The sequence below is a fragment of the Diadema antillarum genome, unplaced genomic scaffold (assembly GCF_040938485.1).
Source record: "Diadema antillarum isolate AM-2024a unplaced genomic scaffold, OU_Dant_1.0 seq00001022_RagTag, whole genome shotgun sequence".
In the NCBI taxonomy this organism is placed as follows: Eukaryota; Metazoa; Echinodermata; class Echinoidea; order Diadematoida; family Diadematidae; genus Diadema; species Diadema antillarum.
Window position 1 is genome coordinate 658,539 of NW_027271857.1, and position 15,498 is coordinate 674,036.

Here is a 15,498-nt window from a genome sequence, read left to right on the forward strand (position 1 = left end):
TTCAATGTGCTGGTATCTGCAGGTCTTTGATGGTGCTAAAATTGACTTGTGTGCACACACAATGTCACTACCAGCATTTTTTATCAACTTTAACGAGCATATTAACTTGTCTTGCCTTATCTCTATAACTGTCAGGGAAAGTTGATACCAAAAGAGCATAATATGTGTGCAATATGTGTGAAAGGGGTGTGGTCTTGCTTTTCATGCACTAGATATGTGTATCAATGGGTGTTGTGAGTTCAAGTTCCAGTCATTGTAGCATGACTGCATGATATCATGTTCCTCTTTACAACGACCAATTTTGAGACATCATGCATTATTTCTGCAATCACGAAAGGGGAACTTACCTCAAACATATGTGACCCGCTACAACAAAAGGATCCTAAAGTCGCTGACGGCTGCGACGAGAAAATTGAGTTTGAAGTCCCATCATCAAAACTGGTCAAAACAATCGGATTTCTGTTTTAGACATAATTTTGTAGCCTAATGTTTAGTCTATCATCTGCCGAAATTTCGAAGTTAAATGATCAAAGGAAAGGCAAGAAATCAGCATTTATCTGGGCCATGATTTTCCGACTTTCAACGTAACAGAAACGTGTCTGAAGATTTGGATTTAGCGCCGCAGCTAGACTCCGCCCCTAGCAACGAGTGAGTGATCTTATTGGTCAATGTGTGGCATCCTGATTACTGATTGGTCGTGCGTAGACCGCTGGCGCTAAGCTTCAATGAACATCGCGGAGGTCGCTAGGAGCATGCCTTCTATTGTCAAGCGGCGAAAACTATCTCGCCTCCACTTAATCATGACAGCGTTGGAAGCAAAACTTTGAAGCCGTTTTTCTCGAAACTCTGATTTCCTTTACCACTTGACATGGCTAATAAAATCATCGATATCCCTGCAACCGAGTACTTTTATGAGTTGTGCTATATATGAAATTAAAGTAGAAGAGAAAGGGGAAAATGTCATGCCATTTTAAAAAAATTGTCCTCCCCCGACTTTCGGATCCTTTTGTTGTAGCGGGTCACATATTCATGTGGATTTAGTGAATGCAGAGATAATACAAGAGGACATCAGAGAAGTTTGAATTGACATAACTCCTTCAGAAGGCAGGGAGTAATACCTTTTTACCATGTGTCATTACTTTAAACAAGTTCAGGGAATGTGTGCTTTTCATAGAAAATGATATTTTGTGGAATTCTCTTTATATCTGTGTTATACTGTTTAACTACCGTAACATCACAAATTATGTAGCCTTCATATCTAGAGAGGACAGCACATGGATTTCACAAAAACTTTGTAAAAATTTCAACTTTCTCACAGATTACATTGTTTTCCTCAAATGTTGCTGATGTATTCTATTATGTCTGTTTTCACTGAATTCACATAAAATATTTGGGTTAAATTCTCCCCTTCTGATATCTGTATCACTACAGGACATTCTCATTGATACTGATATTACCAAGAATAGTTTCAAGACTAAATATGGTGTTATCTGAGAGAAGGAGGATATACTTGTTTGTCCACTTGGTCAGTTTCCTATGACTGTTGTTTTTAGGCTCAACAGGCTGCATTTAGTAAAAAAAAAAAAAAAAAGAGCTCTGTGAGATCAGGTGACTTTCATACAGTCACTTGGGAATTCCCTGGCATTGTCACACTGTGAAATTCTATCTTTGTCAGAGTCACTATTTTGCAATTCAAAAACATATACATACTCATTATCATTATAGTGTCAGAGCAGGGAGATGGCCCTCCCTGGTCTGAGCTTGCAGAGTTACCACTTTTGGGGTTTTCATGTAAAAAATTTAAATTTATCATGTACTATGAGAGAGAGAAAATAAAGGGAGACTCAGGCTGGCATGTTACAAATGTAGCACACCTTCAAAGCATGCCATAATTGAGCATACATTATATGTATGACATATCTACTGAACGCTGCTTGTGTGACCTTTCATACACTTTTGGTGAGAGCAATAAAACTGGACATCTTTTTAAAGTAGTTACATTATGACATGCTTAATAGGCCACAGCAGAATGTACATCGTGGAACTATGCTCTTTTCACTTGAATATCTTACTTTCTGCAGCCACTTCAGTTTTATCTACACATAAAAATGAAGCTACCACGATAACTGTTATGCAATACTCAATCTACAGAAACCAGTTCTGCTGTTGCTATGGTGACAAATAGTACATTACTGTTATGATTGCAAATCTCTGTGTAATGCTGCATTCAGATGTAATATGTTTTTCTGGTAATGATAAGACTAGATCTTCTGCAGTAGCAAGCAATTTTATACAATACACAAGAATGTCCTGAAATCACCAAAGTGAATACCAGAGACATAAATGTGCATGCTTTACTTCACTTGAACCCTTTATGTGCTCCGGGATTTAGATTAGGGTTGTTTTTGTTTGTTATTTGTTTTTGTTTTTGTTTTTGCTTTTCAATCAGCTTTCAGTACTCCCTACAATCTTAAAATCTCGTTGAAAAATTAAAGACCACTTTATGTCGGGCAAAGTGCCTCAGTCAACCACAAAGGCCAAGGTGACACAATAAGCATTAGGGTGATTAGTTGATCTCTATTCACTGAATACTAGTTCCAAGACATCTGTACCAACCAGGGAACAAGGCATGTTAGCAATTATCAAATGAAGCATGGTACGGGTAAACATCCATTTGACTCTCAAGTGCCAACATGGACGCTGATATCTGATAGCAAAAGTTTTAAACTCAAAACTTCCTCCTTATGAAGAAATGATAACAAATGATTTGAGACAACACAACAAACATCTGACCCTGTGCTGGCTTCTATCATGTTAGTGCAGTGACTGCAGCAAAGCTCATAGTGTTGCACATTGACATATCCTATACTCCAAGCTCTGGTTGGCATTCACGTCTCAATTCACACATGGTGGGAAAGGATTCCTAAATATTTTTAACTGTCAAACCATAAGATACACATTTCAAAGAGGATATTCTTTGCCTATATCTGTAATACAAATATTCATATGCTGCATTGAGATAACTAGCACAGGGGTAAGAGTTTTGGCCGGTAATGAATCATTATCCTGTCAACACACTGACAATAATGCTACCCCTTTTCACCATGAAAATGTGATGAGTAGATTTTTACATCATATCAAAGAATGTGTCACCTCAATTTCAAAGTTATCCTTGAAAGAAAGAAAGAAAGAAAGAAAGGTCACTTTCTTTCTCCCAACAGCACCTTCAACCATTTGTTTGAACCACTGACATTTGTCACTGAGAATAAGTACACACACACAAACACACACACACACACACACCCCTTCTCTCAAGCCAGACATGACTGTAAATATTTGGAGGTTTCAGACAGACAGGTGTAAGTATGTTTGCATTCATCATAAGAGCCAAGTTTGTCATTTTCACACTTGGTGCTTGTGAAGTTGTCTGCATTCTGCTGCCTTTAGGGTGACTCATCTCAAACAGTTTATCACACTTTAATTGTCATGTTGAGAATCAAACTCGCATTTTTTTTCTTTTTAAGGCACTTAAAGGATAGATTCTCTTGTCTGTCAAGTACAGATGTATCTTTGGGGAGAGCTAAACATGAACTTTTTTGTTCCTCCAGAGTAGTTTCAGCCATACAGCTGTATTTATGGAACTGGAACTCTTAAGATGGAAAGGTGTCTCCTACATTTGTAAACAATAAGTTACTTCACAAATCTGTTTATCTCTCCAAGACTACTTAGCCAACTTGCTTCATAAAATACTAAGATTGGCTGATGTATGAAGTACTGTGTGTAAGTACCATAAGAATGCTATTACAGAATTTTCTCTTTAAAATGTTATGTGGTTATTTGTTTGTTTGCTTGTTTGTTATTATTGTTGTTGTTGTTGTGTTGTTGTTGTTGTGTTGTTGTTGTGTTGTTGTTGTTGTTGTTGTTGTTGTTGTTGTTGTTGTTGTTGTTGTTGTTGTTGTTGTTTTTTTTTTTGGGGGGGGGGGAAGGGGCTGATACACCATAATGATTACCTTGATATCAGGATATCTAATGCCTCCCTGAGGTTGGTAAAGGTCTGGTAGGTGGAGAAGAATACATTGATGTAGACAGAGTCCATCTCCTCCACAGCAACGGGAAGATGCTCCACCAGCTTCCGCACAGATGCAGCCTTGATTGTCTTAATTCTGAGTGTCTCCCACTGTAGGTAGGACAAAAACTGGAGATTTGCCTGACAACTCTATAAGGCCATGGGGCACGGCCAGTGGTTGGAATTCATGTGGTAGTGGATTTTGATGGAGCAGTAGGGTTGGAAAAAAGGGGGAGAATTTGGCAGGGGTGGGGTAGGGGGATGGGAGGGTTTGTTCATTATGAGGAGCAAGGGGTGTGATATGAATCATAAGCGATTGAACATTTGGGTCAATGATATTAAGATGTTAGTGAGATGGAATTACACCAGTGTTTTCATGTACATACAGAAGCAAATGAATACACGAAACAGACACATGTTTAGAACACATGATTTTCATTAAAAAAATTAACAAAATTAGATTCACAATCACGCAATGGAGTTACAAATGTAAAGCAAACAGCACCTTGAGCAATGTGTGTGATTGATATTGAAAAAAAAAGAATTTGCAAGGCACAAAGTACAGTGCAAGCACATTAGAAAGTAACAAAAAATAAATTAATTAATATGTATGCAGAACATTATTTGATATGATCATCCATGGCATATAACAATAATTACATTAGGTTTCAAAATTGGAAATCAGTTGACCATGAAAATGATATCACAATGACAAATGAGTTTATTAAGAATGTTTGATTTTTGTTTCATTTTTTTTTTTGGAAGGGAAAGGGTGGTGGAGTAGGTTATATAAAAGCCACATAAATGATTAGTCAGAAATTTCAATAGAAAGTGTGCATGATTACACGACATGAAATATTTGATTCATGAGTGAAGTTTATGGGCACAATGGTTCAATAAAAAAAGTGACAATCAATTCAGACATTGGTGGTCACAAGTTATGGTAAAAAGATTTTCATGGATATTTTATGAATACATACATAAACATAATGAGACGTGGATTTAATGCACCACAATATAATTGAAGAGATTACACCAAAGATAAAATGGGAATTATTCAATATAAACAAAAAGGAAATGAGGAACAAATTGCAGGATACAGGAATTTCAGCAAGTTACAGCATTTAGAGTTCAGTCACAGTATCAAGATTTGGATTAGTACAAGTAACAGGTTTATACATTGCAAATAAGAGGTCATTCACCAAACCAATAACAAGTTAGAGGTATCATATTAAATGAAGATATATAGCCAATATACATATAATGATATAGCAAAATGATAAATATTATGCATCAAAATCATGTTATCACAATCGATATAAGCACCAAATTAGTATTCAATACATTACAATTGCCATTAGAATTATAAAGTCAGTAGGCATGCATTGGACCACAAACATTTATTCAGTTCATCCATGCAGTTTTGTTTTTGTTTTTGTGTTGTTGTTTTTAAAGGATTGGGAAATATGGGCATAGGGAATTAATGCCATGTCAAAAAATAGGGGCAGAGATTTCAAGGCAAATGAGAAAGGCAGGGAGAAAGAGAAATAAAACAAAGCTAATGAGTGAAAGAACAATGCTTCCATTTCACACACTGATTCTTCTCTCTTTATGCACTTCAACAAAAATCTATCTTTGACTCATTTGTTATTATGCAACATTGTAGATTTTGTTAACTTGCTCTGATCAAGCAGAAGACTAATTGTCAGAATTGATTTTGTTTTTTATCATAGCATTAAAGTAAATAATGTTGAATATTCAGCATTCAGAGATTAAAAAAAAAACCTGCAAACTTGTAGCTGCTTTTCTATCAATGGAAGAGGATGATATGATATTCAGAGCATGATGCAACATCTTGGGCATCATTTTGGTCATCAATTAATCTTCCTTTATCATTGGTGCACAAACTCCTCAAATGATCATCAAGCACTGCCAAAGGTGGAAGCTTTTATTTCCTCACACCCTGTTATTACTATTGAGATGTTAATGGCAGTTCACTGCACTGGTCCTCTGTAGATTATCTGAACTCCAACCTTTATTTCAACTCATATCTGAGTGTCATAGCCCTATTACTACCTAGATTTGTAAAGTGATGCAAACAATTGTAAATGGCAGTATTGCCATGGCAACTCATGCATGAAACAAGAAAAACTCACATCACTGAGTGCACAGGAGTCATCTGCAGCCTTGTAGCTGACCTTCTTGAGGTAGACAGAGTACACCACATCCTCAGCCTTCTCCTCCCCCCACATCTTAAATGGACTCTCCGGAGACCCTTCCTGAAAGTCAGAAGAACATTATAAAGCTTGATGGGTTAGTTCATTTCACGGTGGGGGGGGGGGGGGGGGGGGGGCACCAATTGACAGGTCTTTCATATGATGTGGTCAGCATCATTTAGAACACCACAAAGCAACCAAAACATCCATAAACTGTCAACAAGCACTACAATGGAAAGTAGCCAAATTTGGGGACAGAAACTCCAGCTGATTCGACCTCACTAGCTGGATGATGACCTTTTTACTCTGTGGATGAAATGTGGATCCCAAATCTTTCAGTTATAGAAGTCTACTAGCTTCATTGGAGTGCACTCCAGCAACAAAAAAAAGAAAACAAAGAAAACAAAAAAGAAAACAAAGAAAAGCAAAAAGAAGTAGTTTGCAAAATAGATATTTTGTAATCAATAGCTTAACTCCAATGAAACTGTATTCAGGGAATAAAACACTGACAATCTTTATTTTTTATTTTTTAATATTAAAAAATTGATCATTTGTTTTCAGACCATTTGCCTTGTCACATTACAAACCAGGCTACAGGATCAATGTGTTTCAGACAATTGGCTACACGTGCTGCACTATCACATGGATTGAGATTGGGCCAAAAGACAACATACAAATGTTCATGGTGAACTAGTTGTGAAATCAGAACAATCACCAATGGGTGAAACCACAACATAATCTCCTTGGACAGTGAACAGCAAATAGCATCCAAGATCTGTTACATAATCCCCACTCTTGTACTGACACCCCCTCCCTTTTTCCACCCCCACTATTTTGATTCCCCCATTGAACAAGCAATATTTTCTATGGCTTCCCCTCTAGTTACAGTGTATCTTCAGGGGGGCATGTCATGAAGCGTTTTGTCAGACAAACTTTCTCTCAGCCAATCAGATGCAAGAACTTTAGTAGCTTATAACATTTCATCTGAAAAAATATCTGACAAAATGCTTCATGAAATGCCCCCAGATGTCATTCACTCTTCTGTATACAGGACATTATAAAAAACAAATCTTCACTCCCTGCAATGGGCATTCGGGCCCATTCATCATACTTGCTAGTCAGCAAGTTTTAGTTACTGTACCACAGATAAACAGGTGAGTTTGTTTGCAGCACACTGTCATTCATGATGTCTTCTTTCTGAAGATAATGCGTTATTCAATTCATCATCATTATCACCTTTGCAAAGATTATGTTTTGCTGGCATTGGTTTCTGTTTTAACTGTCTGCCTGTATGTTTGCCAAATAACTCAACAAGTTATGAACAGATTTCTCCAGGTGCTTTTCTACTTTGATTTTTAGTCACTTTCAAAAAGACCTCTTCTCAATGATTTGTCAATATCATCCTATATCTCAACATCTGAAACCTAAGTTGATATTCACTAAGTATATGCATACTGTATATCTATAGCAATATCAGCTTCTGTATGAGACTATTAATTGTACTACATTTGTACATTACTACACTGTCTGTTCTATATGGGTAGAGGGTAGGATTTTGATTGATATCGATTTTACAACAGGATGATATCTTCCATACATCATATGTATTCCACACATAAAAAGGAAAGACAAAAAGTCAATCAAAATTGGTGAAAGAGAGGAACTTCATAAAAGTCAGAATCTAGATCATGATTTCACTTACTTTCAACACCCCTCCCCCCCCCCCCCAAGAAAAGGAAAAAGGAACACAAAATCAAACACCAACAACATCATTCTTTATTTTGGCAAAGGAATTCCTAATACCGCCATGGATCAACAATGCATGGCTGCATGGTCAATTTAGTTTGTGGAAGAAGTACCACTGTGAGCCAAACTAGGAAGATCAAACACATATCATGGCAACATATCGATGAAATTGACACAAACACAAAAACTTACCTGATCATCTCCTTCTGATATGGACATATTCTCAGTAAGTTAATCCACTTACAAAGTAAAGTGTTTCAAATTAACAAAACTTCACAGCACCTACAAACATTTCCAGCTTGCTTTGTGTCTCCTCTCTTTGTTAACTACACTTGAAAGATTCAAAACCAGCTAAAGAGCAATTTGACAATACCTGCCTGAGAGGGCTAATTCTGTGATTGCAAACAGAAGTCTATAATCTTTGATGGTAAACTCTGATAAAGTCTGAGATAGGTACAGGAATCCACGAAGAGCCTCACAGAAAAAAAAAAGTCCATGCAAATCCCATAAAGTGACTGTCAATTCAAGTCAAAGTCCATTTCAAGACTGCCCAGAACTGTCTTCACAAATCAAAAACCAAAGCAGCCACAGTCGGGTAGTCAAATATAGGAGATAAGTCTTGTTGCTTCATTTTTAGTGTTTATATTCCACTTCGAGATCCTGCTAATACTGATGAGTTGATAGCTACCAGAAACATGGAACAGATAAGACAAGGGGCAGATAACCAGCTGAATTTAGCAGAATTGAAAGTTTGATTTTTTTTTCTTTTTAAAATGCACTGTATGTCAAGATACCAAAATGAAAAAAAAAACAAACAACATAAATTTCATTATAATTTCATTATTCACAGCACAGCTGACAAATAAAGACTCAGAAAAGGAAAGAAAAAAAAAGCAATCTAGTTAACATATTTTGAACTCTGAAGATAATGACAAATGGAAGGTAAAACTGCAAACTTCCCTGTCCCCCCACAAAAACCCCCACAAACAAACAACAAATACACACAAATATTCAGATTTCTTTGGCCAGATTGCATGCAGGTTTACTGCACAAATAGTGACTAGCCCCCAGCCAAAATGGAAAATGCTTGGTCATTGATTACATGCACATCAAATATTTAAAGCGATTCTCCTCAGTGCTTTATTTTTTTTCTTCATTTCAAAGTCCACAGGCATTTTATTAGCAGCTATTCCACAAAAAAGTTAATACTTCTTACTGATTGAATTGCACACACACAAAAATTCCAAATCATCACTGTAAAGATGTACCAGTGTCCCTGTTGTTCTGAAGACTCAATACATTTTACCCTCCGTCGACTGTACACAGGCACACATTAAACTCAAATTATGACTTGACTTTGCTAAAACCTACCATAAATGCACATAATAGCATGCCAGAGGGTCATATGAGTACAAGGTTTTGAATGACAAAAATTATCTTCACTTATGTACCTAATCATAAAGAGTTGATTAAAGTAAATAGAAATTGCATAATTTAAGTCTTACCTGAGAACACATAACATACAAGCAGTGTCTCCTTTTCATTGTAAAATAAATACAACTTCTAACCAAAAGTTTTCTAATAGACCTTACAATATAAAAAGAAAACAAAAACCAAGTTCACTGAATGGACTTGCACCAAACAATGTAACTCTTACACTGTGTGTCACAACATCTTTTTTTCCCCTACATTATGAGGCTGTGCCTGTCCTATTCCACGCAAGACTGTGACGTCATGCCTTGCTATCACTCAATCACTTTCGTCACTCGTGACATTGACAGTATAGTCTCAGTTCCAGGTACTTTGATTATTACCTTTCCTTTTTGTGGCTCTACAGTCAAAGCTAGAGAGGCACAGCATACATGTAGCATGTGTACAGGAATAGTGTCATACAGCAACATCAGCTTTGTTTGTACATGATTTGATAACTTTGATAACTTTTGACAACTTAACTTTGCCTTTATGAACATCTTCTGAATCTTGCTAAGTAATTCCACATCCAGCATTTCCTTAAATTACATTACATGTTTTGAATTGTTTGTACTGTCTATCCACTACGCAGTGGAGGTATCTCATGCAATGAGACAACACTTGATGACCTGCAGGCTTATTTGGAATTCTGCTTCATCTACGTAATGAAACATGAACTGAGGGAAAGAAGTACAATGTACTGTCACCACACCAACAGATTATCTTGCAAGACAGTCAATGGTTTTCATCAAGTGGAGAAACATTAGTGGCAGTTTGCTTGCGCCAGTGACTTTGAGAGTTTTCACACTTCCAACTCCTTTTTTTTTCAGATGGCAAGTTCATTTTATTGGTCTGAAAAGAGACACAGAGTATTAAAATGACATTTCTCCCAATTTTTTTTCAAATTACATTTGACCAGACATAGTCCAGAATGTTATTAAAGTCATAACACAGGTTATAAAGTTCTGCTAAATTCTGGGTACTCACAGTGATATAATTTTACAGAGAAATCAAAAGCAAGTGGGCAATTTACAGGAAGAATCCCCCTGAGAGCTACTCTCAAATCAAAAGTCTATGTCATCCCTTGAGGATGAGCAGTGTGAACCATTTGACAAATCCATTCTCTTCAGCACATCTTTACACAACTACTGATAGAATCCTATTTCTCTCTACAACTGCATCTCTTCACATTAGCCATATTCACAGACAAAAGTTATCGCTGTTTGTATCACCATCATGGCATGCAAAAAAAAAAAAAAAAATGTATATTATACACCATCATTCAAACATAGACAAAAACTCAAAACTCATCAGGCCTCTAATGAATTGCTTTGATGCATGCCTAAACAATGAACAAATCCTGATCCTGAGTACCCCAGTGTGCCGAGCTGCATTATTTACCAAAATTAATGTGTTTTTTTTAACATGAAGTGTATGAATGGAAGGGCAAATCATGATGAGCATTTTCTTTTTTTTATCAAGCTGGACCAATAAAGAGAACAAATGATTTGTGTGTGTGTGTGCGTGTGTGTGTGTGTGTGTGTGTGTGTGTGTGTGTGTGTGTGTGTGTGTGTGTGTGTGTGTGTGCACATGCCAGAATTCACAGTATTTGCATCACATTGCAAAAGATTGATTTAATAAACATTTAATTTCAGGTACATGTACATGTAAATGAACTTATGACAGCTCCTCTGGGAACTAATTCTACAGCAAAGGAATCAATATTTCTTTACTTTTTACTGATCTATCCTCTCTTGTCCCTCTTCACTGTCTTCACTTGTATGAGTTCTACTTGGAATCACATTATGCTATCAAAGATGATTCCTTTCTCCTCAAATTTCAACTCACCTATCCCCTTTCATCCCACAAAGTCATCTTGAGGACACAGTGCTACCAATCAACTCTCTTTCTACAAACATTCACTTTATATACTCTTTGGCCTTGACACACTAGAGATAGACGTAAATGTAAGAACAGGACATGATTCAAAGGATCTTTCAGAGGAAGAGTAATGTGGTATGATAATGTAGACTACTTGTCCATCCTTCTGGCTAAGGAAGGAAAGAAGGAAGGAAGAGATCAAGTAAAGAGAGAGAGAGATGGGTGTCACAACTAGTCTTTATATCAGACATTTAAACAACCCTTCCTTCCTTGGAGTATCACATCTACCCAGTTTGAATACAGACTGTACATGTGTACAATCATACCAAGCAAAAAGCTTCACACCAAACATATTCCTACCTAAAATAATATTTAACAACCCTTCAGGATTCAAGTCAGTTGGAAGATCTATTGTACAGATTGCCATAAAAATGTTATAAAGTGAGGGAAGGGAGAGAAGAAACAACAAGAGGCACATAGACTGTTAGTTCCCTTCTCAACATATACTAATAGGTCCTATGCAGTGATGACTTTGCTCATGCAGCAGCTGCTGTTGTAATGTTTAGTTTTACGTCAGTATCTCTCTATTCCTCTTTGACTGTCAGACTCTCAGTCTATGATCTCTCCTTCTCTTTCATCTCTCACTATAACGTAGGTGTAATTTGAAATAAAGCCTGTGTCATAGGCTGGTTTATCACCTTTCCCAGGTCTTTGAAACACATTTTAATACCCACTATCAAAATGCATGTTTGTCAATGCCTTACGGATCGTGTTTCTTGAGTTGTTGCGTTCATTACCTCTGTCGTGAATCTATTAGTAGGCCCTGTCACAGCGCAACTCCATTGTGCAGTTTGACCAGAGGGACGAGATGTGTAGTTGCCAGTGGTTGGCATGGGTAGGTCCGAGCTATAAACACGCTTCAAAATGACTTTGCATTTATCAACTCTACAGAAATGTGTTTCTAGCTCAAATGCTTTAATTTTGCCATTGCATTTTTTGGGGGGTGTTTCAGTGACGCATTTCTAACTCCATAATCAAAATAGCTTTGCATTTATCAACTCCTCAAAACTCTCCAGAAGTTGATTGAAAGTTTGAAAACTTTAATTCTGGCCAGAAGTGATAAACGCACCCCTACTTGTGGCAGGAAGAAGTCAGTTCCTTTATCGTCTATCCATAATATTCCATTACAGTAACCGGCTTTCTATAATCACATACATGCTTGTACATATAGTCCTATTTTGTGATCTCAAAAGCTATTCAAGCACTGCATGCACCACATAAACATAAAAATCATGTTGCTACTCTCCCACTTCTGCTCCCGCTACTGCTACCTGGACTCAGAGTCAAGTAAGATTACAATACTTTCACTATTACATTGCTTTTGAGAACAGAAGAGCAAACTATGTAAAACATAATCAAAATATCTATGTATATGCCACTGCTAAAGCAATTTGCACTGTTCCCATACCATACTGTGCATGTATGCCATAACAAAACAAAGTTCAAAAAGTGGTATGCCATCAGCAGCTTACATAGTTCACTGCTACTACATAAAAGGGACTGTACAGTACTGGTTGAGGTGGGGATTCATGTTTTGAACATTCTTAAGTGAGATAATGAGAAACCTCCTATGGAATATGAATGAGCATGTAATTTTAAGATGGATTCAACGTTTATTTGATGAAAATTGGTTTTCAAATGGCTGAGATATCCAATAAAGTGATAATAATAAAAGGCGACATGCCACAACTTTATTAGGATCTCTTTGTTTCACCTTGTTTTTAGATATCTCAGCCATTTCAAAACCGATTTTCATCAAATAAACTTTTGATATCCCTTAGAATTGCATGCTCTTTGACATCTCATAGAGTGGTTTCTGAATATCTCGCAAAACGTTAAAAGCTAAATCCTCACCTCGACCAGAACTGTACACACCCTTTAAAACTAATACCACTAAAGACAGTTATGGCACTAGTTAGTACAGAAACATTCACAGCTCTCTGGGAACCAGTTGTTGAATCTCTACTTTATCACTACCGTAAAGTTCCGTGTATAAGACGCACTATTTTTTCGTCGGAAAACGTTGAAAATCGGGGGTGCGTCGTATACACGGGTACAGTCGAATCACGGAAAAAAATCCATCATGTACACCCAATTTTATAAGGCCAACTTGGGGCCATGTATGCCCATCGACGTTTGGAAGGTAAGCAGTCACTAAAACTTATGGATAAAAGAGCGATCTTTCAATCTGGACGCACACAAAAGCTGCAAATACGAGATAAACTTACATCGTCCTTGTGCAGTAACGATGTATCAATCTGGCCATAGACAACAGCTGTAACAGCACTGCTGTATGCTACCGATGTCAGTCTACCAAGCCACCAACAGCCAACCTAGTAGCTGGAATACGCGATGTACAGGTATCATTACTAAATTACCGATACCGTAAAACTTATCAATGTACTAGTATCAATATGGCCATAGACAAAAGCTGTAAAATACGGAGTAGGATCGACACTATGTCACCGTAAATATATGAACGATGTGTGAAGCATGCATGCATATCCATGTCGTTCGTTTGCTCTTCATTTCACGAGTGCGAGGCCAGCTAGGATAGCATAGCTACACTGTAGCTAGTAGCTAGCTAGCAAGCCTTTGGCAACTGCAGCAGCTGCAGAGAGGCTTTTGCAATGGACTCGCGTGCACACAGCGATCGGATCGAAGCGCGCTTGCCCGTTGCGCGCTGTGTGTGCAAGTCCATTGCTCTCTGTGTGCGTGTGCTGAAATTATAGCGAGCTGCCTTTTGCAAAAGGCTAGCACTGTGCATACAAGCATGGTACAAGAGACACACATGTTACTGGTAACAGTGCATGAGTGTAATTACCGTACGCACCGTACGTCTTGCTGTATGATCCCTCTGCTACACTTGTTGATGTTTTTCTTATTTTTCGTAATGAACCTTCCAGTCTGACATGTGTCAATATGCGAGACACCCTCTGCTATGTATGACAGCAAAGATCGTACCGTACACTCATGAGTACGATATGCATGACACATGTACCACGATTGAAAGGCGAAACAATAGCAAGTGAGTACCGAGACAAGTCTCGCATTTTGCGTCTTCCATATTTTGTTGATGTCCGATGAATACCGTTAAAAGAAAATATAAAAGGAAACGAAAAATAGAGCAAATACATGCTGCATTCTAGGGAAATTTTGAGCTGAAATAATATGTATGACACACGCAATATTTGCGTGGACATTTTCGTGTTTGTTTTTTTTTTAAATTCTAGGTCCGAAATTAGGGGTGCGTCTTATACACGGGTGCGTCTTATACACGGAACTTTACGGTACTTTCTTACGAATATATCTATCTGTTGTACAGCTGTACTATGTCCAAATTTTTATGTGTTATGAAAGTGTAATCACAAAAAGTATGAACTGAGTGGTTAATTTCTCCCTCATTATTAGCAGACACCTCCAATGTGAGGAAAATTTTTCAAAACTAAAACATATTTCACTCAAAGCTGTCTGGTGTGTACATGTTTATGATATACCACAATTTCTGTGACAATATAACCTCTATTGTTGCACAGAAAGGCAGGTAGACTGGTGAAATCGTTATCACTTTACACACCTAAGACTAGTACAGTAGCAAATCAACTGTTGTAATAATCAGTGGCTTTCATTTCTTAAAGTCACATGAACATGATTCCATTTCCTGTCCCATCATATGACTGGCAAAAAGTAGCAACCTGAATATTTCTAGAAATGTATAGAAATTAAACACATGGCTCTATGTGCCAACTCTTTGCCTCTGATGCTCTTCTTAAAAGACTGAATCATGTACAAACAGGGTCCTGTTTTATGAAGGGTTATAATTGATTATATAGTTGATTTCCATCATAACTCTATGGCAGCCTGTGTGGTAAGGGAATTTACAATTGATTTTATCTTTTGATAAAATGGGGCCCAGGGCTTGACTGTGGCAGTGGCCCGATAAGCGGGACCACTATACAAACTTGATGTTGGGCCACCAAACTGTCAGAAGGTTATATTTTGGTGGCCAGATCAGGCAGCAAAAATTCAAATCGAATCTTTAGTTTTCATTTTATTTTG

The 15,498-nt window shown here is 37.3% G+C and overlaps 1 protein-coding gene across 3 annotated transcripts in view; it reads right to left on the minus strand.

Annotated features, from left to right (window-relative positions):
• LOC139742822 (ral guanine nucleotide dissociation stimulator-like 1) overlaps positions 1-15,498 on the minus strand; it is a 74,036-nt gene that overhangs the window by 37,505 nt on the left and 21,033 nt on the right. For 2 of the 3 annotated variants that reach the window (XM_071653338.1, XM_071653337.1), the window contains exons 2-3: positions 6,223-6,345; positions 4,011-4,216 (exon numbers count right to left, since the gene is read on the minus strand). In XM_071653338.1, the coding sequence (XP_071509439.1) occupies positions 4,011-4,216; positions 6,223-6,345 (329 nt within the window). The remainder of the gene's footprint in view (positions 1-4,010; positions 4,217-6,222; positions 6,346-15,498) is intronic. The other variant, XM_071653340.1, reaches the window with a different exon arrangement.